Source organism: Marmota monax, unplaced genomic scaffold (genome assembly GCF_021218885.2).
Source record: "Marmota monax isolate L192 unplaced genomic scaffold, Marmota_monax_Labrador192_F-V1.1 WCK01_AAM20220418_F8-fsc00001, whole genome shotgun sequence".
In the NCBI taxonomy this organism is placed as follows: Eukaryota; Metazoa; Chordata; class Mammalia; order Rodentia; family Sciuridae; genus Marmota; species Marmota monax.
The window spans coordinates 24,250,735-24,277,958 of NW_026693777.1; the positions used below are offsets into that span (position 1 = coordinate 24,250,735).

General features: G+C 35.4%; 1 protein-coding gene across 2 annotated transcripts in view; it reads right to left on the bottom strand.

The window, feature by feature from the left end:
* Hif1a (hypoxia inducible factor 1 subunit alpha) overlaps positions 1-21,858 on the bottom strand; it is a 45,954-nt gene extending 24,096 nt beyond the window's left edge. For both annotated transcript variants that reach the window (XM_046461157.2, XM_046461155.2), the window contains exon 1: positions 21,495-21,858. In XM_046461157.2, coding sequence (XP_046317113.1) covers positions 21,495-21,529 — 35 coding nt within the window. In that variant the 5' untranslated portion in view covers positions 21,530-21,858. The remainder of the gene's footprint in view (positions 1-21,494) is intronic.
* Between the last annotated feature and the right edge of the window lie 5,366 nt (positions 21,859-27,224).

Genomic DNA, 27,224 nt, shown 5'->3' on the forward strand with positions numbered 1-27,224 from the left:
AATGTCAACAGCCTGCTACCGTTATTTTCTAGGTGCATTAGAACTGCTTCATTGTTCTCACTGACTAAATGTTTTCAAATAAATTTTAAAATAAATTGTACAATAGTTTTTTTTTTTTTTTCTTTTCCCCCCTAAACTCTTTGGTCAGATCCATACCAACTAAACAAATGTTTTTCCTTCACAATTTTCCCCCTCTTCAATTGGTAGGTGAGAGAAAGTGATAGCTATGGGAAGCATTACTATCAGTTTAAGTAAAATCATCAAAAAGAGTATCGATCAACTTTAGGATAAAACTGAATATTAAATGCAATAATTGATTCAGGTTTCAGAATCTTACAAACAACTTGAATCAAACTCACTGGCTTCCTTTTTCTGAAGTACTCAACTAATCTAAGCCACTAACAAATAACTACCCAAATGAAAGACATGGTAAAAAATTGAAATCCTTATAATAAATGTTACATGCATTTAAAAGTATCAACAATGGTGATATATGTCTCCATACCTTTTGAAATACTTGTATAAAGCATGGCAATAATCTTCAAGGCAAATCCATTAGAAATGTGAGGTTAGTTAAAACATTTAAAGGACAATACTGTTGGTTAAAACATTTAAGCTAGTACATGTAGACTGTAAGAAAAAAAATTTTTGCGCATGAGCCTGAATTTTGGAAGAAAATAGTTTCAAGAAAACAAGTAATATGATATGAGCTGAAAAACTCTACAAGGCACCAATCGAAACCAGGGGACCTAATAAATGACACCCCCCACAGCCCTACCTCCAACCAGGTGCTCGGGATTGAACCCAGCCAAGGTCTCAAACACTTGCTAAGCATGCCGGCCCTCTACCACTAAGCTACACCTCCAGCCCTATAGTAAAAGGTTTAAAGGAGAAATGTGTATGATGTTCTTCCCATGTGAGTGGGAGCTCTTAAAAAAAAAATTCTCTATTTTTTAAGCTAAAGCTTTCAAAGTTCTTAGGAGTTTCAGCATCTGAACTGCCCAATTTCTTGTCTACTCACAGGAAGGCCCACTTTATCAGTCATATACCACAGAATTACAGCACTGATCAAGAATTATTTGTCAGGGATCTGGGTCCCACAAAGACGATTCTTTAGATCACACAATAAAAGATGTGTAGACTAGAAGGAACTAAGCATATTTTCAGCATGCAAATGAATTATCAATTACATCTATGTTGTTTTGAAGTACAGATCAAGGTCCATTACTGATTTGTCTGTTAAGAGTATGGTCAAGGGGTGGGGATGTAGCCCAGTGGTAGTATTCTTGCTTAGTATGCATAAGTCCCTGGATTCAATCCCTAGTACCACAAAAAATAAAAGTTAAAAAGTATTGTACATATCAATAATTATGCCTTGAAATTTTGTATAGAAAATATATTTAGAAAAATCATTTTAAGTCCATTTTATTAAGCTTGTATGTAAAGTTTGTGAATAAACAATTGTTTTAAAAAGAATGCCTATTACTTGAGATTACTGCAAAAAATAACTGCAGGCATTAAGTCATCTATTTATACTACTATTACTAATTGCACCCCAAAACCCTTTAAGCATTCCTGATTATAAAGATAAGTAACTTTAAGAACTGAAGTTAAGCCCAGTGGTAGTATTTTTGCTTAATATGCATAGTAGCACATGCCTGTAATCCCAGCAACTGAGGAGGCTGAGGCAAGAGGATAGCAAATTCAAAGCCAGCCTCAGCAATTTAGCAAGGCAGACCTTAAGTAACTTAGTAAGACTCTGTAAAAAAAAAAAAAAAAAGACATGTATATTATCTATCTATCTATCTATCTCTATCAGGGGATGTAGCTTAGTGGTTAAATAACCCGGGGGGATCAATACCCCATTTCCCATACAAAAAATAACTGAAGATAAACCATAAGCATTTAAAACATTAGCAAATGATCAGATTTATTTCTACTAAAGTTAATGTATAAAATTTTTGAAAAATAGCCCTCAGTTCTACTTGATGAAAAACTCTGGCTTTGTTCAGAGTACAAGTTGGATCTTTCTATTTATTAATTTTTGCCAACCCATCTCTATTTTAATTGACCTATACTTTTTAAAGTCTCAGGCTCAAGAAAAATACAAGGAAGTTTTTCATGCTGCTTCTTTCGTTGGCATTTTTGCCTGCACCTTTAAGTTCAAACACCTACTACAATGCTTACTATGTACATGGTGGTTTTTTAAACATTTTTTCACCTATTAACTTGCTTAATTCTCATTATCATCACCATGTTACAGATAAGGATCCTGGTTAAATAGCTTACACAAGGTTACACAGTTAATAAATGGTAAGATTTGATTTTAACTTGAGCAGTCTAGCTATAGTTTCTATTGGACTATGCTGCTTCTCAAAAACTCACTCTAATTACCAAGACATGTATTCATAAGTGTAGGCTATTATTACAAAGTTTAAAATTTGTCAACCTCACAAATCCAAAGGCATAAAGAAGTTATTGGGGTTGGCTCTGGAATTTAAAACTTGACCCTAAGCTATTCAGAGGGATTCATTACCAAGCCTTTTTTGAGTCTGCTTGTAAAGCCAAAATCTTAATTGAAAGGCACCTACTGCAATGGTGATCAGTGCTCTCTGCTTCACTGTCTACCAGCTCTTCAAAGCAACCTTTAAATATGTACCAGCCAACCACTGAGGGGAGAGAACAAGAAGACTGTAATTTAATCTATGCTGTAGACTCCACTGGACTTGTATCTGTACAGAACAGCTATTTGAAAATTTTAATTCACTATTGTTTTTTACTTGTTGATCAGTGTGGCAGTTACAACAACTTCCTTATTATGATTTTATCTGCTTTTACAAAGTTCTAACTTATATTAGACCAAACTTTAGAATAAAGGCTGAAGTCTTTTTTTTAATATTAAAAACATTTAGATCTACACTTTAAACCAATGCACATAATATGCGTTCTTCTAAGGGGAGATGTGCTTTCTGAGAATTTTGTTGGTTTGTTTGTTTTTATAGTACTGGGGACTGAATCCAGGGCCTTGCACATGCTAGGTAAGGGTTCTACCATTGAGCTACATTCCTGAGACTGGTTTTTAAGTAAGAAAAGATCTGGGTTTGGGGTTATGGCTCAGTGGTAGAGAGCTTGCCTTGCATGTGTGAGGCACTGGATTTGATTTTCAGCACCACATATAAATAAAGAAAATAAAGGTCCATTGACAACTAAAAAATATTTAAAAAAAGAAAGAAAGAAAAGAAAAGATCTGCCTCTAGAATTTAGTATGATCATGGCATAAATACTGAAAGGTAACGCTCAAGTTCTAATGCTGACATTTTCAGTTCCATCATTTTTCACAGGAAAACAAAAGAAAGATTTACTAGTTCTTGGTTTATATTTCACAGCACATATGAAGGGATTTAAAAAACAGAATACCTCTAAACAAATTAACAAACAATAACTTCTTGGTATAAAATCTCACATTTCCATAAGAGAATCCAGTTAACTGTTCTCCCTTGACTGAGCATTGTGTTGCTACTCGCAGAGGACTATTGACTAACCTGGCTGAGTGCTCCTACTTGGGAAAACTAGATTTTTTGCATGTTTCAGGAAACATTCAATTTGGTACCAGTCAAACAGTAAAATATACAATTCTACTCTAAATTGCACATATGCATGATACTGCATATGTGCGGCAGTTACAACAACTTCCTTATTATGATTTTACCCATTTTTACAAAGTTCTAACTTATATTAGGTCAAACTGAAGAATAAAGGCTAAAGCGCATATGCAGTACCATGCACCATATAGTAATGAGCAGAACAGCTCTTGGGGAACTTAGATGATCCCCTACTTAGTCTATTAAACAGCCTCCTAATGCTATATTCACAAATGCTAGTCTGGCAGTATCATAATTACTTGGAGATATTACATATTTCAAATCTGTAGGTCCTTCCTTTATAAATTCAGATTCAGTATATATGAGGCAGAGTCCCAAAATTTGGGTTTTTAAAAATTCCCAAGATGCATGTGATACATAGTGACGTTTGGGAACCATTGACGATCATTGTTACTAACCATGACTGCCTTCAAATCAGCATCATTAATAAAAAATCTGATATTATATCCTGCTTAAAATCCTACCAATGTACACAAGGACAAAATCTAATTATCTTAAAAAGGAAGCACCCTTACCTAATTCCTGTGTACCTCTTCATCATTTGCCACACTGCAGTTACTCAAGAGCACCCTATTTCATTCCTTTCTGGCTTGCTCACTCTATCATCTTCCTGTGGTACTCTTCTCAATATACGGCTTAGTAAATTTACACAAGAAACTTTCAAGAGTCTACTCATTTTTGTTTCTGGGGTTGTCTTTCAAAACTCTCTCTCTCCCTGTTGAATTGATCATGCCAGTTATTTGGCTATATTGTCTTCCTCAACAACCCTTATAGTTTCTTGGGGATAGGAAACTGCCTCATTCATCTTTGTGTCTTCAGCAGAGATGTGTGAAAGTCTGACTTTAACTTTGGTATTTGGCCATAATCTGGTATATGGCTTTGATTTTAGGCAAAGAAAAGCCGACTGCCCTTTACGCATTCTTTTTGGGGAATCTTTGATCTGTGCTCATCAGTGCTTTTGTGCTCCATATATTACAATCACAATTAACCAGCATAGCTATGTCAGTACTACCAACAAGGCATAATATTCGAATTTACTGTGATTACATGGATATTGCACTTTTAAATAAAAGTAAGCATACCTGATGTAAGTTTGAGTAAAAAAATCTTTCTTTCATCTCCTTGTTTCTTTGCACTTTGTAGTCTTTTTCTATAATAGCCCCCAGAATAATCCAGCAATCTGTGCTTTTAAGAATTCCTCTGTGGGGCAGGGTAGATGGCACATACCTGTAAATCCCCAATTACTCTACTTGGGAGGATGAAGCTGGAGGATATTAAGTTTGAGGCCAGTCTAGGCAATTTAGCTACCCTTGTCTCAAAAGATAAAAAGGTCTAGGTGGGGATAGGGAACCCAGTAGTAAAGTGCTTGCCTAGCATGAGTGAGGTCCTGTGTTCAATCCCTAGTACCGCAAAACAACAACAACAAAAAAAACTCCATGCACTCCTCCAGGGAATTGTGATGTAAGCTAAAGTTTGATATCCTCCATCTTGGAGTAAAAACGTCATGCGCGCGCGCGCACACACACACACACACACACACACACACACACACACACTTTTTCTTTTATTTATCTAACATACTACCTTATATTTAGTTGGGGCTCAAAGACTTGTTTAGAGGTTCAATACCATTTCCGGATCAAAACAGATTTTGTTTATAGCATAAGTTAGTAAAATAATCTAAAATGAAAAAAACATTCATTTTGCAAATAAAACTTGAATGCACATTAAATACTTGGTTGATTTCTTTCTTATGCCACAGAAATTGGAGAACCACTAGATCTTATAGCAGAAGTTTAACCAAGGAAGGCAGCAAATATTGTAAACAATGAGGAAAATTTATTTTTGACTATAGCTAAATACACATACCATGCAATACTTTGTTTAGTAAAGAGCAGTTGCTGGGAATAAGATGCTAGAGGTAAAACCAGTGACAAAAACAGCAAAAATGAATGATTTAATAAAATACAAGGCAACTTTGCCTCAAAAATATCAGTATAGTTCAAATATGATCAATTGAAGAACATGATAATTGTGCAGACCCCCACCCCACCCCCGCCGCCATTTCTCTGAAACAATTTTTTGAAAAATCACCTTTTAAGACCCTACTTAATGAATGCCACAAACATCAGAGTTAAGATATCACCATCTTTGGATGACAGCTGGGTTACTGGCTTTCCCAAATCATATCACCTACTCTTAACTCTTTTCCCTTTGCAGTACAGGAGTGTCCCAGTATTCTTAGGAGTCTTGTTCTAGAAACCCCTCCCAGATACTAAAATCCATGGATGCTCAAGTCTCATAAAATGGCACAGTATTTCCATGTAACTGTGTATATTCTTGTATCATTAAATCATTTCTAGTATTGTATTGATTAGGGAATAATAACAGCAAGAAAAAAATCTGCACATATATAGTACAGATGCAATTGTTTTTTCCTGAATATTTTAGCTATGATTAGTTGATTTTGTAGATGTGTAACCCAAAGATACAGATGGCCAACAACTGTACTTCCTCTTCAGCTTGTAAATAGTTTAGTTTCCTGTCTTACATGGTCTAAGTAAGTAATTAAGAAGGTCAGTGACATTAAACTTTGTGTATATTCAGAAGAACATGTCCTTGAAATAATTCATTTGCTTGAATAGGAAGGAGAATGTATAAGTTTATAGTAATTAAGTACCTAAAAAAAATTAAAAAAAAAATCACATGGATTGGAACAAAAGCACATACATAGAAATCATACTCAAAAAAACTTTTCCATTTAGTTCTAAACCTTGACCATGATGAAGAGTCTGGAAATGGTGACACAGGAAACATTCTCCTGAAGCAAGAGTCTCTGTTTTTGACCTACATTAATCCATCCTAACCTATGTCACCAAATAAAATTTCCCAAGTAACCCTGGGATCCTGTTTCTCAGTCTTTTTCTTAGGGGGTTGGGATGGGTACCAGGGATTGAACTCAACGGAATTCAACAATTGAGCCACATTCCCAGCCCTATTTTGTATTTTATTTAGAGACAGGGTCTCAGTTGCTTAGCACCTCACTTTTGCTGAGGCTGGCTTTGAACTCAGAATCCTCCTGCCTCAGCCTCCCGAGCTGCTGGGATTACAGGCATACACCACCATGTACCTGGCCTGTTTCCTAGTCTTTAAACATGATCAGTAAATGGCAGGACTCAGATTCCACCTGAAAACATGAAGCTACATTTTAAAATATGGTCTATGCCTTTCCACAAATTAGATATGTAAATGAATACTTTTATATTAAAAGATAAAAGAAGTTTGGGAAATTTTTTCCTTGAGAAGAAAGAAAAGTGATAGCTACCTTCAGAAAAGTATGTCATAGATCTAGTGATTTATGATACTCCAGAGAGTAATAAGTGGGAATTATAACATGGCAGGGGTTTATTCAATAATGTTAAAGCAGTATTGAAGGCACATTCTGAGAATTTTAAAACTGTTTTCATTTTGGTGACAATGTAAAAAAAAAAAAAAAAGCATATTCTGGATCACCTACATCATGTCTACATACTTCTGTATTCCAGCTACAAGGCTTCATTTAAGGTTACTTATGATCAAACCTGCACCAAATGATCACTAAAAAGAATAGGATTACATTTTTTTAATGTAGTATATTCAGACTGAGGTCACTGGGCACATATCAAAGGTTCACAAGGATTATTTTCCTTTAGAAGACATCTAAATATTAGTCAGAATTGAGAAATACTGGAATAAAGAACTTTCTAACATTTATTTTTTTAATTTTATTTATTTTTTATTATTAGTTGTTCAAAACATTACAAAGCTCTTGACATATCATATTTCATATTCAAGCAGATTATGAACTCCCATTTTTACCCCGTATAGCTGCCCCAAATGAATAGAGGGTCTTGTGAGAATGCTTTTTGTATTTCGCAGAAATTCTAAAAATAGACTGGACAAATTAGTAAACATGACTATAGATAATACTCCTATAATAGTTGATACTTAAGTGATTAAACTTATATCTAAGTCAATATTTTACATGAACTTCAGCTTTGAAATTGCATTATACTAAAAAAATTTAAAAACTGGAACATGCTCTAGATGACTCAACACAAAAAGCTGAATATTCAACTGTGGCCTGAACCATCAAAAGTGCCAAGCTCAATAAATTGGATACACAAAGATCTGTTGAATAAATAATGCACAACAATCTGTTAAAGGCTATTGTAGCCAAGGTGCTAGAGCTGTGATGAACACTTAAAGGAAAAGTAGCATTAACTATTTCACTGTTGAGTTAATGCTACTTTTTCCCTTTACTTAAATTTTTTTTTCAATAAATATCTATCCTTTGCAGATTAAATCAAATTGGTGCAGGTTTGATCATAAGTAACCTTAAATATGTTTTTTATTTGTTCTAATTAGTTATACATGACAACAGAATGCATTTTGACACATCTTACACAAATGGAGTATAACTTCTAATTCTTCTGGTTGTACATGTTATAGAATCACACCGCTCCTGTAATCACTTATGTACATTGGGTAATAATGTCCAATTCATTTTACTATCCTTCTGACCCTATTATCCCCCCCCTCCCTTCACTCCCCTCTGCCTAATCCAAAATACCTTGATTTTTCCCTAGTGCCACCCCCATTGTGAACTGGAATCTGCATATCAGAGAAAACATTTGGCTTTTGTTTATTTGAGATTAGCTTATTTTGCTTAGCATGATATTCTCCAGCTCCATCCATTTACCTGCAAATGCCATAATTTCATTCTTCTTAAAAGCTTAGTAATATTCCATTGTGTACATAATACCACATTTTCTTTATCCATTCATCTTGTTCTGTTTTTTCAACATAGGTTCACCGTGGCTTGGCCCAAAGGAATAGCCTGTATTGGATTATCCCAAGGAAGGCTTGAGTGATTCCAAACAGTTTCATCAGAGTTCAAGGGAGTGAAACTCCTCTGAAAACTACTTAACAGATACTATAATAATATGAATATAGTTTCTTTATATGAAATCCTTACCTTTTCCAAGAACTGTTCTGAGTATTTCACATGGGTTAATATCTTGTTTTATCCTCATCACAATCTTATAAGAAAATTATTCTTATCATCCCAATTTATAGATGAGGAAAGTGAGACCTAGGAGAGATGATGCAACTTGTGCAAGGGCACACAGTGAGAAAGTGGCACAAGTAGTACAGCCCAAGATCTGATCTTAGCTTTTACTATCTTTTTCTTAAGGAGATGAAATGAAAACACTATTCCATAGAAGAGAATTTAAGCTTCCCAAAAGTTATGGCAAGAACAATTTCAGAATGACTATGTTTGAAGAAGCTCTATAGAATATAATTTCAGGTGATATGCAAAAAAACCCACAGACCATTATTAAAATAACAGCATTGATCAAGGGTCCTCTGTGTGAGGTGAAAATCTACATGACAGCCAAATAATATATAATAAGATATTAACAAGTAATCAGGAAACCCCAATCACATAGTTAACAATAGTCCAGGCAGGGTAAATTGGTATTCTTCCAGGAAACTGATACAAGCACACTAGAAGACAAAGGGAATTTCTTTTTCTTTTTTTTTTTTAAATCATAAACTGTATGGGTACAGATGTAGAGAAGCCACTTACTATCTTCTATCTTTCATACCATAGATATATTATTTTGTATTGCCTGTCAGCAATACAAAGATGCTAGCTAGCACGCAGAGAGCAAAGATATATAAGCAAAGTAATATTTAAATTAGACAAAGGCAGGGATTACACTCTGAGAACATCATTTAAAATTCTGTATTTAACTGTTTCTTATAGCAAAGTTAGGCTGTGTGAGCCAGTAACTGCATTTCCCCACTTTAAAGTATTCTGAGTTGTACTTTGTTACTTACAATAAAAAGAATCCTAATATACTTACCAAGCTTCCATTTTGAAATTCAAAAAGAACATTAATGATAGAGTTCAAGATGATACTCAAGTACTACTAGAGCATGTACAATAGTTCAAACTTTCCAGAAGATAAACAAGCAATAGTAGTGAAAGCTTTAAAATTTACACACTTTTTAACCGAGTGACTTTATTTTTTAGAATTAAGAAATAACCATCAACTATACTCTATTCATCATAAAACTGTTAATAAGGGAAATATTAGATTCAATTTATGTCCCAAATAGGGGAATGATAGGACATTTACATAATGCAATATCATTCAGCCTTTAAAACTACTACAAAGCTGGGCACGGTGGTGACACAGACTAATCCCAGCAACTCAGGAGACTGACACAGGAGGATCACAAGTTAAGAGGCCAGCCTGGTCAACTCAGCCAGACCCTGTCTCAAAATAAAAAATAAAAAGGACTGGGAATGTAGCTCAGTGGTAAAGTACACCAGGTTCAATCCCCAGTGTGGTAAACAAAAAATTTTATAATATTTAATGGCAATGTAATAGTACTTAAATGCTCACTACATAAGTAAGTCAAACATTTTTAGATAACCCTTCAACAATTCCATGTAAATCATTTCCTTAGTCATATTCTTTATTTCCTGAACAAACTGCAAAAATCTGAGAAAAATAGTAAAAAACAGAGTCTTAGAAAGAATCTGTCATTGTGATGTATTCATAATATCTTTTCCTACTTTGAGACCAGACTTAAATATAAAGGTAATAATGGGTAAATAGATATATATTCAATATCTAAAGACTACTAAGAGCCATATACTATACTAACCACATACACTATTATCTAATTTAATCCTCATCACAATCCTACAAAATTCTAAGAATCTTTTCCATGCTTTTTAGACTGGAAAAAAATGTAGATGTAATTTTTTTAAAAGCACAGTAAACAGAGGCTGAGATTGTGGCTCAGTGGTAGAGCACTTGCCTAGCATATGTGAGGCACAGGGTTCAATTCTTAGCACTGCATATAAATAAACAAATTAAAAGTCCATTGACAACTAAAAAATATTTTTTAAAAAACATAATAAATAACCCTAATTCCACAGTTATTGAAACACACATATATGTATATGTAGAAATAAGATAGAAATAGTCACCAAAATACAGACAACACTCTTTTCTAGGTAGTGAGATTATAGGTAATTATATTTCTTTCTGAATTCCTGTGGTTCTCAAGTTTTTTCCATCCACCAAAAACTTTCAAAGTACATTAAATGTTTTAAAAAATAGGTTAGCCAAATCAAATTATTTTTAATATATCCAGGGAACTCCTATTTAAAGGCCATTATAAAGCAATAAGAATAATCAATCAATTCCCAACTTTGTAGCAGGTTTTATTAAAACAGAATACACCTGTACCTAACGTCAAAAGATTTCTTTTAAAATTAGTTTTAGTATCACAGTATGGCAAGAATGATAATAGGTATGACAAGGTTTAACTGCCTGAAATACTTTATGAATAAAATCATGAAGCAAATGATGTTATCCATGGAAAAAGAGTGATGCTATGTCTGCTATAAGCATGGGAGAAGACAGTGGTGTCATGCCTATTCTTATTCATATCTTTCACTAGGGTTTAAGTACATTTTGTGAAGAAAGTAGAAAGTAATGGAATTTTCATACCTATATCAAGGAAAGTCAAAGGAGAATTATTCTTTAACTTTGTAATCAATCAAATCTCAGAAAAGACAACTGAATAAAAAGGAGAAGATACAGGTGAAGTGAAACATGAAGAAAAATTAAGGTGAAGCAAGAAAAGGCTCAGACATAGGAGTGAAATGCCTGGAAGAATAGATAGGTCAGTCTGGACAAGACAGCTTAAAGGTTGTGAGAAACACTTTGTAGGTCTGATATAAAGATCCTGTGGTTCATTCCAAGAATCCTGGAGAGGATGTGGGCTCACTGACTTTGCATGGGAATATCAAAACAGAAGAAAACAAATGAAAAATTGTTGAGGATACACTTCTTCATCACCAAACTTAAGATACCTATATCATAGATCTGAAAAATAAATGTGCTCTTCACGGCATTCAACACAAGATTTATGTTATGGTATATATTTAACAGATTTTTAAGACTCAGGGATTTTTAAGCTTATTACCATCTTGGATTACATCTACCAACTAATTTACAATCATAGTCAGTAATAAATTTGATCTCTAGCTAGAGATCATCGTTTATGCTTCAAATTATAACTACAACATTATATAACTGTTAAGCCTTGGAAACTCGGGCTGGGGTTGTGGCTTAGTGGTAGAGCACTCTCCTAGCACGTGCAAGGCCTTGGATTCGATCCTTGGCACCACATAAAAATAAATAAGTAAAATAAAGGTATTGTGTCCAACTACAACTAAAAAATAAAAATTCGAAACTCAAAATCAGGAGGAGTGAAGGATTTCATATTAGATACTAAATGATATTCATTTGCACTACTAAAAAACACTCAAATGGCCAGGCACAGTGGCACATGCCTGTAATCCCAGACAGTCAGAAGGCTGAGACAGGAGGATAATGAGTTCAAAGCCAACCTCAGCAATGATGAGCACTAGCAACTCAGTGAGGCTGTCTCTAAATAAAAGACAAAATAGGGCTGGGGAAGTAGCTCAGTTCAATCCCCAGTAACCCCCCACCTACCCAAAAAAGCACTCAAATGTTCTTCAAAAAGATATTCTCAAAACTGCCAAATATTGATTTAGAAAGGGGGAGATTTGGTGGATCAAAATACTGACTATTAATAACTGTCTTAACAAAAAATTTTTTTGCAGTGCTGGTGATCTAACACAGGGCCTCAAGCATATTAGAGGATCACTCTCCCACTGAGCTACATCCCCAATCCCAAAATTCTTTTTTTTTTTTTTTAGAGAATTTCAATATTTATTTAGTTATTTAGTTATTGGTGGACACAACATCTTTGTTTGTATGTGGTGCTGAGGATTGAACCCGGGCCGCACGCATGCCAGGCGAGCGCACTACTGCTTGAGCCACATCCCCAGCCCCCAAAATTCTTAAAGGCTATGTAAACTTCAGAATAATGCTGATGCTGTTAGCCTCTATTAAATAGTTCTTAGGAGAATTTTAATTTAAAACTTCTCATTCTTTGGCAAGCCAGTCTTGGTATCCTATGATTATTAACATTCACAATCAAACGCCTTATAAGATTAAAGAATCATTAGGCAGTCATCCAAAATTAGCTATCAAAAGCCTTAATATTTAAATTTAAAGTCTTTGTATTCCTGATTATGAACTAAGATCTTCACAGCAATTTATACTAACAAAAATTTTAAAAACAGTGTCTAATACAAGGTTAATAATACCAAAGATACCAATGGCAAACACCATCATACAAATATTGACTAAGCATTATTTTAAACACTTTACTTGTGCTAACTTTAAGACAGTTATAGACAAAAAAAAAAAAAAACTAAGACACAGAGACGTTATATAATACAGAGAAGGTAGGCCAAAACTAGCTAGAAACAGAACTAGGTTCAAATGCAGTCATTTTACTGACACCAGTGCTTTTAGTCATGAAGCCTCTGTAATGCCTCTAAGCTTCAGTGGATCAAACTGATATTGGAAAACTTTTAAAATGCAAAAAATACTCATAAAAAGTGAGAAAGGATATAAAAGTACATCAAATAGTATAATTTTAGCTAATGAAAACATGCATGTACACACACTAAAAAAATGGAATATGGGAAAAGTTAACTGGTTATCACTAAGTGATAGAATTATAAGCATATTTTTTCTGTATTTACATTTATATTTTCCCAATGTTTTGTTGTGATTTTGAATAGATAAAATTATATGTACACACACGCAAGCGCGCGCATAAGCGCGCGCGCGCACACACACACACACACACACACACACATTCCCATCTATGTTCATTGTGCCTTGCTCATAATGGCAATACATTCGAAACATACTGCCAGAAACAGACACCTATAATTCCAGATTCCAGAGGCTGAGGCAAAAGAATTACAAGTTTGAAGCCATCTTCAACTTGGCAAAATTCTGTCTCAAAATAAAACATAAAGAGGGCTGGGAATGTAGTTCTGTGGTAGAGAGCCCCTGAATTAGATAGATTAGATCCCAAATGTTCATCAATTGGGATTGACTATACAAATTATGATATATCCACACCAAGAGATGTTCAGCTATAAAGAGAAAAAGTAATTATTATACTAGCAACAAAAGGCAGCCAAGACATAATGTTAAAGGAAAAATGATAAATGAAAAAATGTAAAACACTTGAGCTAGGCAGAACAAATTATGTTCCAAATTATGTATAATAAATTCTATAAATGAAAAGGATCTACTAGAGACATACTAAATTATTAAGAATAATTCTTTGATCAAGGCAGTAGTGGTGATTGTGGTGGTAGTGGTGAAGGGAACTTTTAATTTTTACTCTATATGTATTTATAGTTAAATACTTTTTTACAATGAGAACAGATACATGTATCATTTGTATAATTTTTAAAAAGAAAAATTTTATGTATTAATAGTTAAACTATTTTTATAACACTACAAACAAGGGTATGTGTACATTCACTCATGTGTGAACAATATTCTCTAAGAAGGGCTGCACTGCAGTTATATGAAACATAAAGGCTAGACCTGAAGTGTATCTAAATTCTCTATGAAATTCTGGAATTTTATCATTTTACTATAATAGAACTGAACCAGATACGTTCCTTAAGGTTGTAAACAGGGCACAAGAACTATTAATTCAAACTCTCTGACACTAAGGTTGTACTTAAACAATCTGCTCCATGAGGACTCTTCCAGTAGATTATGCATTTTTTGAAGAACATTTCCATTATAGTCATGTTATATTACCAGCACCAAGCACCTGTAGAACAATAGCTATCATTTATATTTCATTTATTACATGTTATATAATTGTTTTAAGGATACACACACAGTCACTCTTAACATACTTCAAAGAAGGATACTGAGTTACTTTCAAGGCAACCAAGTACATGTTACATAGCTATATTTAATAAGGAAATATGTTCTCCAGCCTGGTTCTAATAAGTACTGAAAATATCAAATGGATGACAAAAAAATTAAAATTCAAGCTGTGTGCAGATGGCACATGCCTGTAATCCCAGCAGCTCAGGAGGCTAAAGCAGGAGGAACAAGAGTTTACAGCTAGCTCCAGCGACTTGGTGAGGCTCTAAGCAACTCAGCAAGACCTTGTCTCTAAATAAAATAGAAAAAAGAGCTGGGGATGTTGCTCAGTGGTTAAGTGCCCCTGGGTTCAATTTTAGGTACCAAAAACAAACAAACAAAACTTAAAATTCAAGATTAAGTAGCAGACAGATTCTCAAACCTGAGAAAAATTCCTATGAAAAAGTAGATACAGAACAAAGGGTAATGAATACTTTAAAAGAAAAAAAAAAGCATCCTTCAAAAATATTTTTGTGCATTCTTTGTTTATCCATTTATTCATTTGTTCATTCAAATACTAAGAGCTCACTGTGTGCCAGTATTCCCTTTTATATCACAAATTTCAAATTTCAGTCTATTTGGGATTTTGCCCATGGAAACATGTATCTGATTTTATTGTGGAAAAAGGGATCAATTTAAAGAAATTTGCTTTGCATTTAAACCTACAAGAAAAGATTAAAAAGTACAGAAATATATTCCAACCCTTAAAGACTTTTAAGTTTTTTACTTTAAACCTTACATTTAATTTTACTATAGTGTTTTTCACTTAGAAAAATATATTCTCACAGACTATTAGGAAAATGGAGGAAAGAGAGAGCATGTGTAACTGAGTAAAAACTACTGTATCGATAGACATTTTCATATTAATATGCCTAAACGCATTGTGACTTTTAAAACTAAGTGAAGAAGAAAGAGTAACTTATGTTCCATCACTGAATTTTCCCATTTACAAGACAATACATTTTCAAAATCATATCCTGAAATAATCTTTATGTTTAATATTATGACCTAATGAAACTTAAAAATGAAGAAACACTCATAATGATTGTTGAAATTACCAGAAGAACTAAAAGATAACATCTGAGGATAATTTGTAAAAATGTTGCTTAAATTTGTCTTAAATATTTGAAAACAAAGTTACTAAGTAAATGGACTTTATCCACAAAAGAACAATAGAGGTGTACATAATGCACTACTTTATACAATGTAATTTTTCTGAAAAAGTCCTGGTTGATCAAACCTAAGTCACTAGAAAAATTTAATTCCTACTATAGAGGTGCTTAATATCGTTTCTGTTAAAGTTTTCACTGGCAAGCATTTTTTTTAAGTTATCTTCAAGTTTGCTGATTATTAACAAACCCTAAAAACACAATGATTTCAATATATCCATCAGGATAAACAAAACAAAACATAACAAATGAACCAACAAAAACCCTGCAACCACACACCCAAAAAAATCAGAAAATAAGTGCTGGGGAGGATATGGAAAAACAGAAACCCTTGTGCACTATCACAATATAAACTGGTTCAACTGCCTAAAAATATTAAAAATAGAGTTGTTACATGGTCCAGCAACCTCACCAGAAACATATCCAAAAGAATTGAAAATAGGACCTCAGGAGCTGGGATTGTAGCTCAGTAGTAGAGCACTTGCCTATCATGTGAGAGGCACTGGGTTCAATTCTCAACACCACATACAAATAAATAAAATAAAGGTTCATCAACAACAGCAAAACAAATTTAAAAAGAAATAGAACCTTAAAGAGATATTTACACACTTATGGCTCATAACATCACAAGAGCCAAGAAGTAAAAACAACCCAAATATTTGGTAATGAATAAACCATATGGTACATATAAATGGAGCATAATTCAGTCTTAAAAAGGGGCTATTATGACACATGCTACAAGGATAAACCTTGAGGACTGTCCTAAGTGTAATATGCCAATCACAAAAAGATATAAATTGTATGAGGTATCTAGAATAGTCAAATCTGCAGAAACAGAAAGTGGATGCCAGGGACTCCAAGGAGGAGGAAAATGGGAGTTGTTTCATGTGTATAAACAATATGTTTTACAAGATGCAAAAGTTTTGGAGATTGATCATACAACAATGTGAATATACTTAATCCTATTGATTGCACACTTAGTAATGATTAGGATGAGAAATTTTGCACTAATGTGTTTTTAATTTAAAAAAAAGCAACACCATCACTTCAAGAGCTATAGCAGGGGAACTCATGGGGTAATCACTTAACTTTTATTTTTATTTACTTATTTATTTGTATACTGGGTATTAAGCTCAGTGTATACTACCACTCAAGCTACACCACCCACTACCTCTTTTTTTTCTCCTCCCCATTTTTGAGCCAAGTTTCAGAGGCTGACCTCTAATTTGAGATCCTCCTGCCTCAGCCTCCCAAGTAGCTGTGATTTCAGGCATGTGCCACCACACCAGGTTAGTGTTTAATAAGTTCTAAATTTTATATATTAAAATCTTCTAAAAGAATTATTTCTGGCAAATAGCTGTGGCTTATTAACTTTCATTGCAGAAAACATCAATATCAAACTCAATGTACAAATAGTTAATGTTTATTTTTTTTTTAAAGAATGGTTGATTTAGGGCTGGTAAAATGCTTAGCTCAGTTGGTAGAATACTTGCCTGGCATGCACAAGGCCCTGGGTGCAATCTCCAGCGCCACAAAAAGGAAAAAAGAAAAAGGAGAAGAAGAAGAAGGAGAAGAGAAGAAGGAGAAGAAGGAGAAGGAGAAGAAGAAGAAGAAGAATGGTTGATTTACTCATCAACCTTATTGAACTCCAATTATTTTATGTTTTGTAGTGATAGGGGTGGAACCTGGGACCTCCTGCATGCCAGGCAAGCACTTTCCACTGAACCACACGCCCACCACAAATAGTTATTTTGATCCTTGAAGAGACAGAGGTGTATAAATTATTTTTTAAATTCTAAAACCAGTGGTTAATTTAAACATTCTTACTATACTTTTACCAAAAATACTGATCATCAAGAACACTGGCTTGTCTTACTTTCATATTCTTTCTAATCCTACAGAACAAATCACAAAACACATACATCACAAGCCACAGAAGGTTGGGTAAAATCCCCCAACTGAATAACTAGTCCTAAAGTGAAAAGAAAACAAACTTTCTTCCTGTAAATTAAAATTAATTTCTTGATAGGAAACCAATCCAAAAACACATTTAATAATAAATTATTTGCGCCTAGTTGAGAAACAGACTGTTTCAAAAATCTTAATTAAGAAAGGGACAGGGTATTTCAAGTATCTACTTTATTAAAAATTGCATTTAAGGGGAGACATTTATGTAAAAGCACAGTAATTTATAACTTTAATCTTGAACATCCATGCATGGAAACATTTTACTCTACCACCAAGGATCATAAACTATTTTGAGTTCTTAAAATAAAAAAGATCAGAGACTAACCCATCTTAACCTCCTACACATCATTCTTGACGTATGACAACAGAACATAACCACAAAATCTAAACTGAGCCCAGACACCATTAGAGCCACAAAGGCAATGGAAGTTAAAAGGTAGAAAGACTGGACCTTCTCTAAACTGTACAAGGTGCTTTGCAATGGATAACAGGAATGAAGCGCAACACTGAAACGACTGGATAGTTCCATACAGTTCCATAAACACATACCAGTAGAAGAGGGCACCAATATAGATTTCATACAAACTAAGCCACAAAAATCAAATAAAAAATATAAACTCGAAGCCTTGCCTTGAGAAGGAAGTCAATGGTCTTAACTCTGGAGAAATTAAAAAACAATGGACAGTTTTTCTACTATCTAGGTTCTTCACTGGCAGTATTTTGTCACATCATCTTTAACAAAAATTAATATTTATAAAATTATCTAAACTTTGACATCAGAACAAAAAATGCTTTAAGTTAATATCAGTTCTAAAACTGTAACACCTTGCACATATCTTGATGAAATAAACAGCATGACTAGTATATGTCATGCTGTAAATGTCTGACTCTATTAGTTCAGAGTAAATTCAAAGTAGCCCATTTTTGGGAGAAAACATTGGTGTTAAGAGGATGCCTAGAATAGATCAGATGCTCAGGAAAAAGAACTGATGCTAGATACCAACATGGCCCAGGGATGTACTGCTTTAACAAGAATCCAATGTTAGCTTTTTCAGTTTTAAGAGCTATAGAAAAGATGAAGACAGAAAAGAAACTAAAAGAAATATTTGAAATGTTCTGCAAAAATAAGTTTTAAGTGTTGTTGAAGTGAAAAGTAGAACATTAATAGGTATCACTTATTTTTAAGTACATAAGTGTTATCAAGATTTCTATTCCAGGCATTGTCATACTAAGTGCTTAAAATAAATTACTTCATTTGATCTTCACAATAACTGCTAAAACAGTTATCATCATCATCATCATTTCAAAAGGAGGAAACATGTTTCAGAAGTATTCACTAACATGCCCAAACTCACAAGTGGGAAAGGCTGGGATGCTTAACTAGAGGTATCTGCCTCCATATCCTAAGGTCTAAACCACCAGACTTGCAGATTCTTCAAACAAAAGGAAAATCAAAGTGAAATTGTAACAAGAAAAAAGTTTACTAACAAATGAAAAAGCTTCTCGACTTTTGATGGATAAAGTTAAAAAAGGAAATTCAGAAATGGCTATTTTCAGAGATTTTACTTTAATGATCCAATAACTATTTGTTTTGGAAAACTCTGAGAGAGTTTGGCCTGAAGCCTGAAACAGAACAATGAACCTCTTGACATTCCTTTGAAATCTAAAAATCTATAAGCATGTGCTATTAAATAAGTGCAGCCCCAACATGAAATGCTCCATGTTAAATCTATTACATATTCTCTATTCTGATTTCTTTCAATTTCCCCAGGTTTTGAGTTTTCTGAGCCTTCTTTAAAACACAAAATTGTTTTCCCCATCCCAACTTTGATAACTAATTTTAACAGGGTAAGTGGCAAGAAGAAATTCCCCACCCCTCAATTTCTTATCTTTCAAAAAACCTTAGTTACAAAAGGACAGCTTTAATAAGCAGCATCTAAAGGTTGAGAGTAATCATCACTACATACTGTTGTTTTTTTAGTTACATTAGGAACTTCTATATTAAGAAATATAATCCCATCTGGTCATCTGATCCGAGGTTGCTAAATTTTCAAATGACAAATTTTAAAATAATAGATGAGTCTGAGGAAAATCTGAAAAAACTAATTTAGAACTGGGGCTGATGCACAGCAGCTAATTCATTCATTCATTCCTTTTGAGCCTGTTCTTAATATTCTTAACTGATGATTGGCAAAGAAATGAATACAATATTGCATATAAAAAGGGAAATGACTCGTGTATAACAATGCATTGTACTAAAAGGAACTCAGCATATACTATGGAGAATTGCCACTACACAGAGGTAATCTGCCTTTGGTTTACAATACAGCAGTCTCGTCATTTCATCAAAAGCATTGTAATCACTTCTGCGATATTAATTGCAATTCTGGTAACTTGAATTACATCTAGAACTGTTTGTTCACTTTTTAATTTTCTAAGGGTTTTCTTTGGTGTGCATAAAATGATAACTTGAAACCTTCATTGAATAAGGACCAAGGCATGCAATCTACAAAACAGCAAGAATATAAACAAGTTTATCTTCTGCTGATACTGATAAGAGAAGTTAATCTCTCCCAGAAGAGTGGAAGGACTTAACAGTAAAGCCAGTGTACTAACCACAACTCTCACTATAAATCTTGAATTCCTTAAAATGATTTCCTCAAGGTTAAAATTCTTAAGTAGACAAAACTGTGTGTAAGGGGCGGGGGATCGCTCTTAGTACCACTAACTGGAATCACAATTCTTAATCCTTCTGTAATGTGCTCCTTAGACTCAAACCTCATTAAGTTCTACAGAATGATTACTTACTTAGGATGTGTGCTGAAGATATATACTTCAGTTTCAGGAAAAACAAGACAGTCGTAAAAAAAAATTACGACATTTTACTTCTGTATTTCGTTTGCTCTAATCATATACTATTTTTTCAATCTCATTAAGATTGTTTGCTTAAGTTTAAACATTTTCACTACAATATTTTCAAGAATGAATGAGGCTTATATTCATTTATAATGTCTGAACTCTCGTGACAGGTGATACAAATGTTAAGTATCCAATTGTGAAGTTATGTTTAAAATGTTGCTATTTTCCCAAATTCCCCTCCCTTACTGTGACTGAGACTAGGCAAGTTCTTCAACGCAATTAAAACAAAACGAAACAAAACCTGCACGTGCAAACTAAAAAGTTAGCATCTTAAAGCGATCGCAATAAACCCCTAATGCACAAAGGCAAAGACACCCTCCGCGGCTGGACCAGATCGTAGGTGACCACGCGAACCCCTCGGTCGGGAACCAAGGCCCCGACCCCACAGGGAAGCCTACGCCGGCGCGCAGGGTCCGCCCCGGGGCCGAGTTTTCAATGGAACTGGAGAGGATGGGGGCGGGAAGGAGCGGAAGCTCGGGGTGCAAACGGCAACCGAGCCGCGGCTCATTTCTCTTCCCGGGGTTTTCAGGCTAGGTAAAGTCCCCTCCGGACCGGGCACAGAGCAAGCAGGGTTTCGGAGGCGGCAGGGTGGGCGGCGCAAGGCCCCCGCGGCCGGGAGTGGGGGCGAGCAGAGCTCGGACCCCAGCCCCTGAAAAGCACTTTCCAGGCGTCTCCCACCCCCCACGACAAGATGGCGACGTGGACAGCGGGGGAGCCCGGCCCGCGAGGTTGGGGGAAAGAGAGGGGAGGGGAGAAGCAGAAACAAAAAGGCCTGCCCCCCAGGAACGCCGAGGCGGGCCGGGGAGCCCAGGGCGGCCCGTGGCGCCAGCGGAGAAGGCGGCCGGCCGAGGGAAGGGGCTTACTTTTTCTTGTCGTTCGCGCCTCCGGCGCCCTCCATGGTGAATCGGTTCCCCGATGCCTTCACGGCCGGCGGCCCCCAGGCTCGCTCCGGCCTAAGCACTGACTCCCTCCACACGCGGAGAGAAAAGAAGCGCAAGTCCAGAGGTGGGGGGGCGCGAGGCGGGAAACCCCTCGTGAGACCAGAGGTGGGAGGAGCAGGCGGCAATCACAGGGATCCAGGTCCGGCTCAGGCTCTCCTCCCGCTGCTTGTCAAGGCCTGACCCTACGCGCTGGCCGAAACCGCGAAGAAGACGGTACTCGCGTCCCCTCAGACGAGGCGGCTCTGTGCACTGAGGAGCTGAGGCAGCGGCAGGGGGCGGGCAAGGGCGGAGGCGCGCTCGGGCGCGCGGGGAGGGGAGCGGAGACCGAGGAGCGCGCGCGCCCGCCCGCCGAGCCCGGCGCGCGCTCCCGCAGGCCCGCCTCACCTGAGGGGGAGGCGGGTTCTCCGAGAGCCAATGGCTAGCGGTGCAGGCGGCCAGTTCCCACCCCAGCCCACGTTGTCCTCAGCCAATCAGGAGGCGGTCAGCTGAGGCACAGCTGGGACGCTCTGCCTCGTTCACGTGCCCGTCTGTGTGCAGCTGGGAAGGAGAGAGAAAGGGGTTAGGGGTGCGGCTGAGCCGGAGTCTGGGGACTCTGTGCCTTCTTCTAGGGAAAACAGTGGTTGGCTTTGGGAGGCGCTGCTGAGAAGGGATTCGGTTGCCAAGTCCCAAGCCTGCATCACATTTTCCTGCTCTCAGTGCGGTAATATAAGCTTCCCGCTCTCTTTCTCAGCGCCAATGCTGGACAGAATTGCCCGCCCAGCTCTTCTGAATTTCCAATTGAAAAAAAAAAAAAAAAAAAAAAAGCAGACTTTGTGTCGTGGCAGCAAGCCTTCTGGTGTCTTTGCACAGATGTGTTATGGTGGAGTAATTCCTTGCTAAGATACCCAAGCGCGGGCCTGTGTCAACCAGCTCACTCTGCTGTAGAACACTGGGGAACTCCTCAAGTCCATTAAGTTTTTCTGTAACGAAGATTGATTACTGAGCAAATACAAATTAAAATATAAAACAAACAAATGCCTCTTGCTCTAAATCCCTCAAGGAAAATAAAGTTACAGGTTTCACTTAGAATCTTAAACTATTCCCTTAAAATCTGAAACTATTTTGAACATTTACAAATAAATGGTTTTAGCACTAATAAATTTACAACGTAAAATTGAATTTCAGGGAAATAGTTTAGACAGACTTTTATTTTGTATTCTTGCCCCTCTTAAAAGAGCCAAAGATAATCTTAAATGGATTCGAAAAGAGGGAAGACTATGTTAAGTTTGAGACTTGCCTCTTTGAATTAAGTTAATTGTGTAGAGGACAGAGGGGAAAGGGACTACCTAACCAGTTTACTTGATAAGGGGGTATTGCCTATTTGCTAACATGCCTTCACAAGATACTGAATAAAACTTAATCATTTTTTGGAATCATACATTTTAGGATTGTCAGTCTTTTTACTTTTTAAAAAATGTATTGTTTCAACAAAGAAGCACTGTACATATAACTTTGCTTGACACTAGATTAGTTTACTTCTCATCTTTATTAGTGTATTATTATAATCTAACTTTGGGTTGTATATTAATGTGGCTACCTGTAGTGGATTTAAATTACATTCCCATATAAAAACAATGGCCTATGTAACATTCAACTCTGATAAGACAACAACCAATCCATATAGCACTGCTTTTTAACTGGTCAGTAGACCTATAAAGATGTTTACAGAGTGATCTTACTTGTATTTTTGTTTTTAAAACTCTAACACCAAATGACATACATTCTTCAAAGGAACCCTTGGAAATTTCTGAAAAGTGGCAAGGACCAAAAATTATTACTTGTGTTTTGTTTTTAATAAATTATAGAAAGAATAACTCCATGTATTGGGAACATTTTAGTGTAATATTCTGAAAATGTGGTGTTAAGAACAATAGCTGGGGAGGGGGGGCGGGTGGCAGTAGAGCCCTCACCTAGCACTTGGGAGGACTGGGTTTGATCCTCAGCACCACATAAAATAAATGAATAAAATAAAGGTATTGTGTCCAACTACAACTAAAAAATAAATATTTTAAAAAAAGAACAATGGCTCCAGAATCCAGAGTGAGCTTGAATACAGTCTCTGATATTAGCATATTATTTAAATTCTTCCTGCCTCTGTTTACTCATTTGTAAAATGGGAAAATAATATTTATGCTACAGGATTAGGTATGATTAAATGTGATAATATATATAAAGCACTTAGAACAACATGTGACACATAGGAAACAATCAATAAATGTAGGTGGTCTCATTTTCATTATTCTTACTATCCCCAAATTTGTGCCTCAGCTAGCAGTGATCACTTGGGCTTCTGCTACATTTAGTCAGTTTTGATTATTCAAGAATGCAGATTCACATATATTATCTGTTTTCATTGGAACTGCTCAGGGAGTTCCCATCTTCAGATATGAAGATAGTTGCAGAGATCTTTAGTCATTTCCCTTCTCTTAATATTTGTAAGCAAAAATCTCTGGCCAATGTAATATATAATGTTTGTGACATCAAAAATGAGCATATTGTAATAGCAAAAATAAATCACTTAAAATTTTTGTCATCCTTTCAAAAGTTTTAGCAGAATGATAATTCAATCAAAACATTTTTTGAGTATTAAACTTACTCTAAAGTTCAATTTTCCTTTGCAAAGATGTATAAAGTATAATATTTTATATAATTACAGATATGAACATGGAAAGCAGTTTAATTCAACAAGTAGTTTTTATATTATTTAAAGGAGCCATCATTGTATTGTCTTAAGCAACTAATAAAAAATAATAATAAAATTAAAATGAAGGAGCCAAATAGTAGCCTCCCATTCAATTCATCTTATAATAATCTTAAAAAGCAAAACTTCTTATAACATTTTAAATCATCTCTTTGCAACTATCTATTAATAAATGTACATAGATTATTACTATTACTATATAAGTATATCTTGATGAACAGTATTATTTAATCACTTTTAATCTTTGTAAATGTTCAAGGTTCATTCCAACTCACTTTGCAGAACTTTCTAAGTAGTCTACAGGCTTACTGGCAAATGACTCCATTGACCTTTCACCCGTATTTACTAAGAATTGGACAGTGATTCAGAAGGAGGCAACACTTTAATTTTGGATTACTACCAAGAACTGTGGAGCATTGAGTCTTTTAAAAGTGCACTATGTTAGATGTGTACAATTTAAAGCATATTAAACTGTATAAGAGGACCTAGTGTTCAATAAGTGATTCTTGGCTTCTTATTATTGCTCTTATTTTCACCACTTTCTTCAACGTATTCATAACATGAACAACTACCAAAAAAAGTGTACTATTTGGAAGGAAAGTGCTTAGAAAATAGTAGGCACTAAAATTTTTATCCTTTCAAGAATCAAAATAAATATGTATAAATATGTATAAAATTTGTCTGAGTGTATGGAGATTATGAATAGACTGGAAATTTGACACTAGCACTTTTCAATTATAATAAGCATCCTCACCATGAATTTGCAAAGGAATGCCCAGGGATTTCCAGTTTCTTATTCTACACACAAAGAGTCTGGATACTGTCAGTCCCATCCTCACAACAAGGAATAAAACTAAATGCACAGAATATCTACAACTCTTCTTAGATCCACCAGAGAATTGGGGAAGCTGTTACCCTGAAAAATGAGGAGACAAACTGGCAGATACTAGAGGATCACAGTTTGCTGGGAGTACAAGCCAGTGTCACAACTAGAGCTAATAACTGTAGAAACACTTTAACCTGTAATTGAGGAGTTGCTGGAGGCTCCATGTGGACTATGGAGAATTAAAAATTTCAAATGGATTCGGCCTAAAGGCCCTCAATACATGTTACCAATTATTTATTTATTTATATTTTTACTTTCCTGAATTTACCTCTAGGAGCATCCAATTCCTTCTGTAAGGATCTGAGAAGAATCTTTTGTTTTTGACAAGGAAAAGGGGAAAGCCCTTTTAAAATACCTGCCCCCCACCCCCTACCCCCTTCTGTCTTCTCAACAAGATCTGCCCTCAAGGGAAACTATTTTATCAGAGCCTAGCAACTTTGGGGTTTACCAAAGCCTAACCAATCTAAAGAAAGGTAATGATCCAACTCTAGCCAGTTCTAGCCTTCTTTCTTTTTCTTTTCCATCTCCTGCTTTCTAACAGAGATCTAATCACAGAATGCTACCGCCAACCCCACCTGACCACCACATTAGATGGGCTCCTGTATAATAACCCGACATTACAGCTAAAAGAACTCATGCCGCAGGCACTATTTTAAGAGCCTTAGGAACATTCAAAGACAACATGGGAAACAAAAACAAGGACACTCAGGAATATTTAGTCTGCCCAGAAAACAGTAATAGCCTATTCCTAGTCAGATAAAGATGAAGCCTCCTAATAAAGACCTATTCACTCTGTTCCTCTTTTTTAAAAAAAGATCTACCCATGTATTGTTCCCATTTTTTTGTATTTATTTTTTAGTTGTACACAATACCTTTATTTTGTTTATTTATTTTTATATGGTGCTGAAGATTGAACCCAGGGCCTCCCACTTGCTAGATGAGTACTCTACTGCTGAGCCAAAATCCCAGCCCCACTGTGTTCCTCTTACCTGATACTACATGTCTGGCTTTCAACAAGTAACAGTAAAAGACGAAAAAATAGATTTTCCCATTTACAAGACAGTATATTTTCAAAATCATATCTTAAAATGATCTTTAATATTATGACCCAATGAAATTTTAAAGAAATATTCATAACAACAGTTGAAATCACCAGAAGAACTAAAAGACAACATCTTGAGAATAGTTTTTTAAATATATAAAATTGTCATTTCAATTTCTGTCCTAAATTTTTGAAACTAAAGTTACTAAGTAAATAGGACTTTTTAAAAAATATTTGTTTAGTTGTAGATAAACACACAGTATCTTTACTTACTTTTATGTGGTGCTGAGGATCGAACACAGTGCCTCTCATATGCAATGCAAGTACTTTACCACTGAGCTACAGCCCTAGCCCCAAATGGGACTTTATCAACAATAGAACCATAGAGGTATACACCATGTATTACACTATGTCATTTTTCTGAAAAAGTAATGGTAGACCAAATCTTTCTAATTCACCAGAAAAATTTAATTCACATTTTAGAGGTGCTTAACATCATTTCTATTAAAACTTCCATTGGCAAACATTTTTAGTCACTTCAATTTTGTTGATTATTAACAAACCCTAAAAACACAATCACTTCAATGTATCCATCAGGATGACTATTGCCAAAAACAAAACAAAGCATAACAAATGAACTCACATAAACCCTGCACACACCCAAAATTTCAGAAATATGTGCTTGGGAGGATATGAGAAACAGAGACCCTTGTACACTATTAGTGGGAATATAAAATGGTACAAATGCCTTAAAATTAAAAATAGAGTTTTTATTTGATCCAGCAACCTCATTTCCAACAACTTCACCAGTAACCAGTCTGAAGAGCAAATCAAACACCAGAACCAGACTCAGAGAGTTAAGAATTATAAGACCATGAATTTAAAACAACCAATTAATATACCAAGGACTCTAATGAAAAAAGTGGACAGCATACAAGACCAGATGGGTACTGTAAGCACAGACACAAAAGCTCTAAGAAAGAA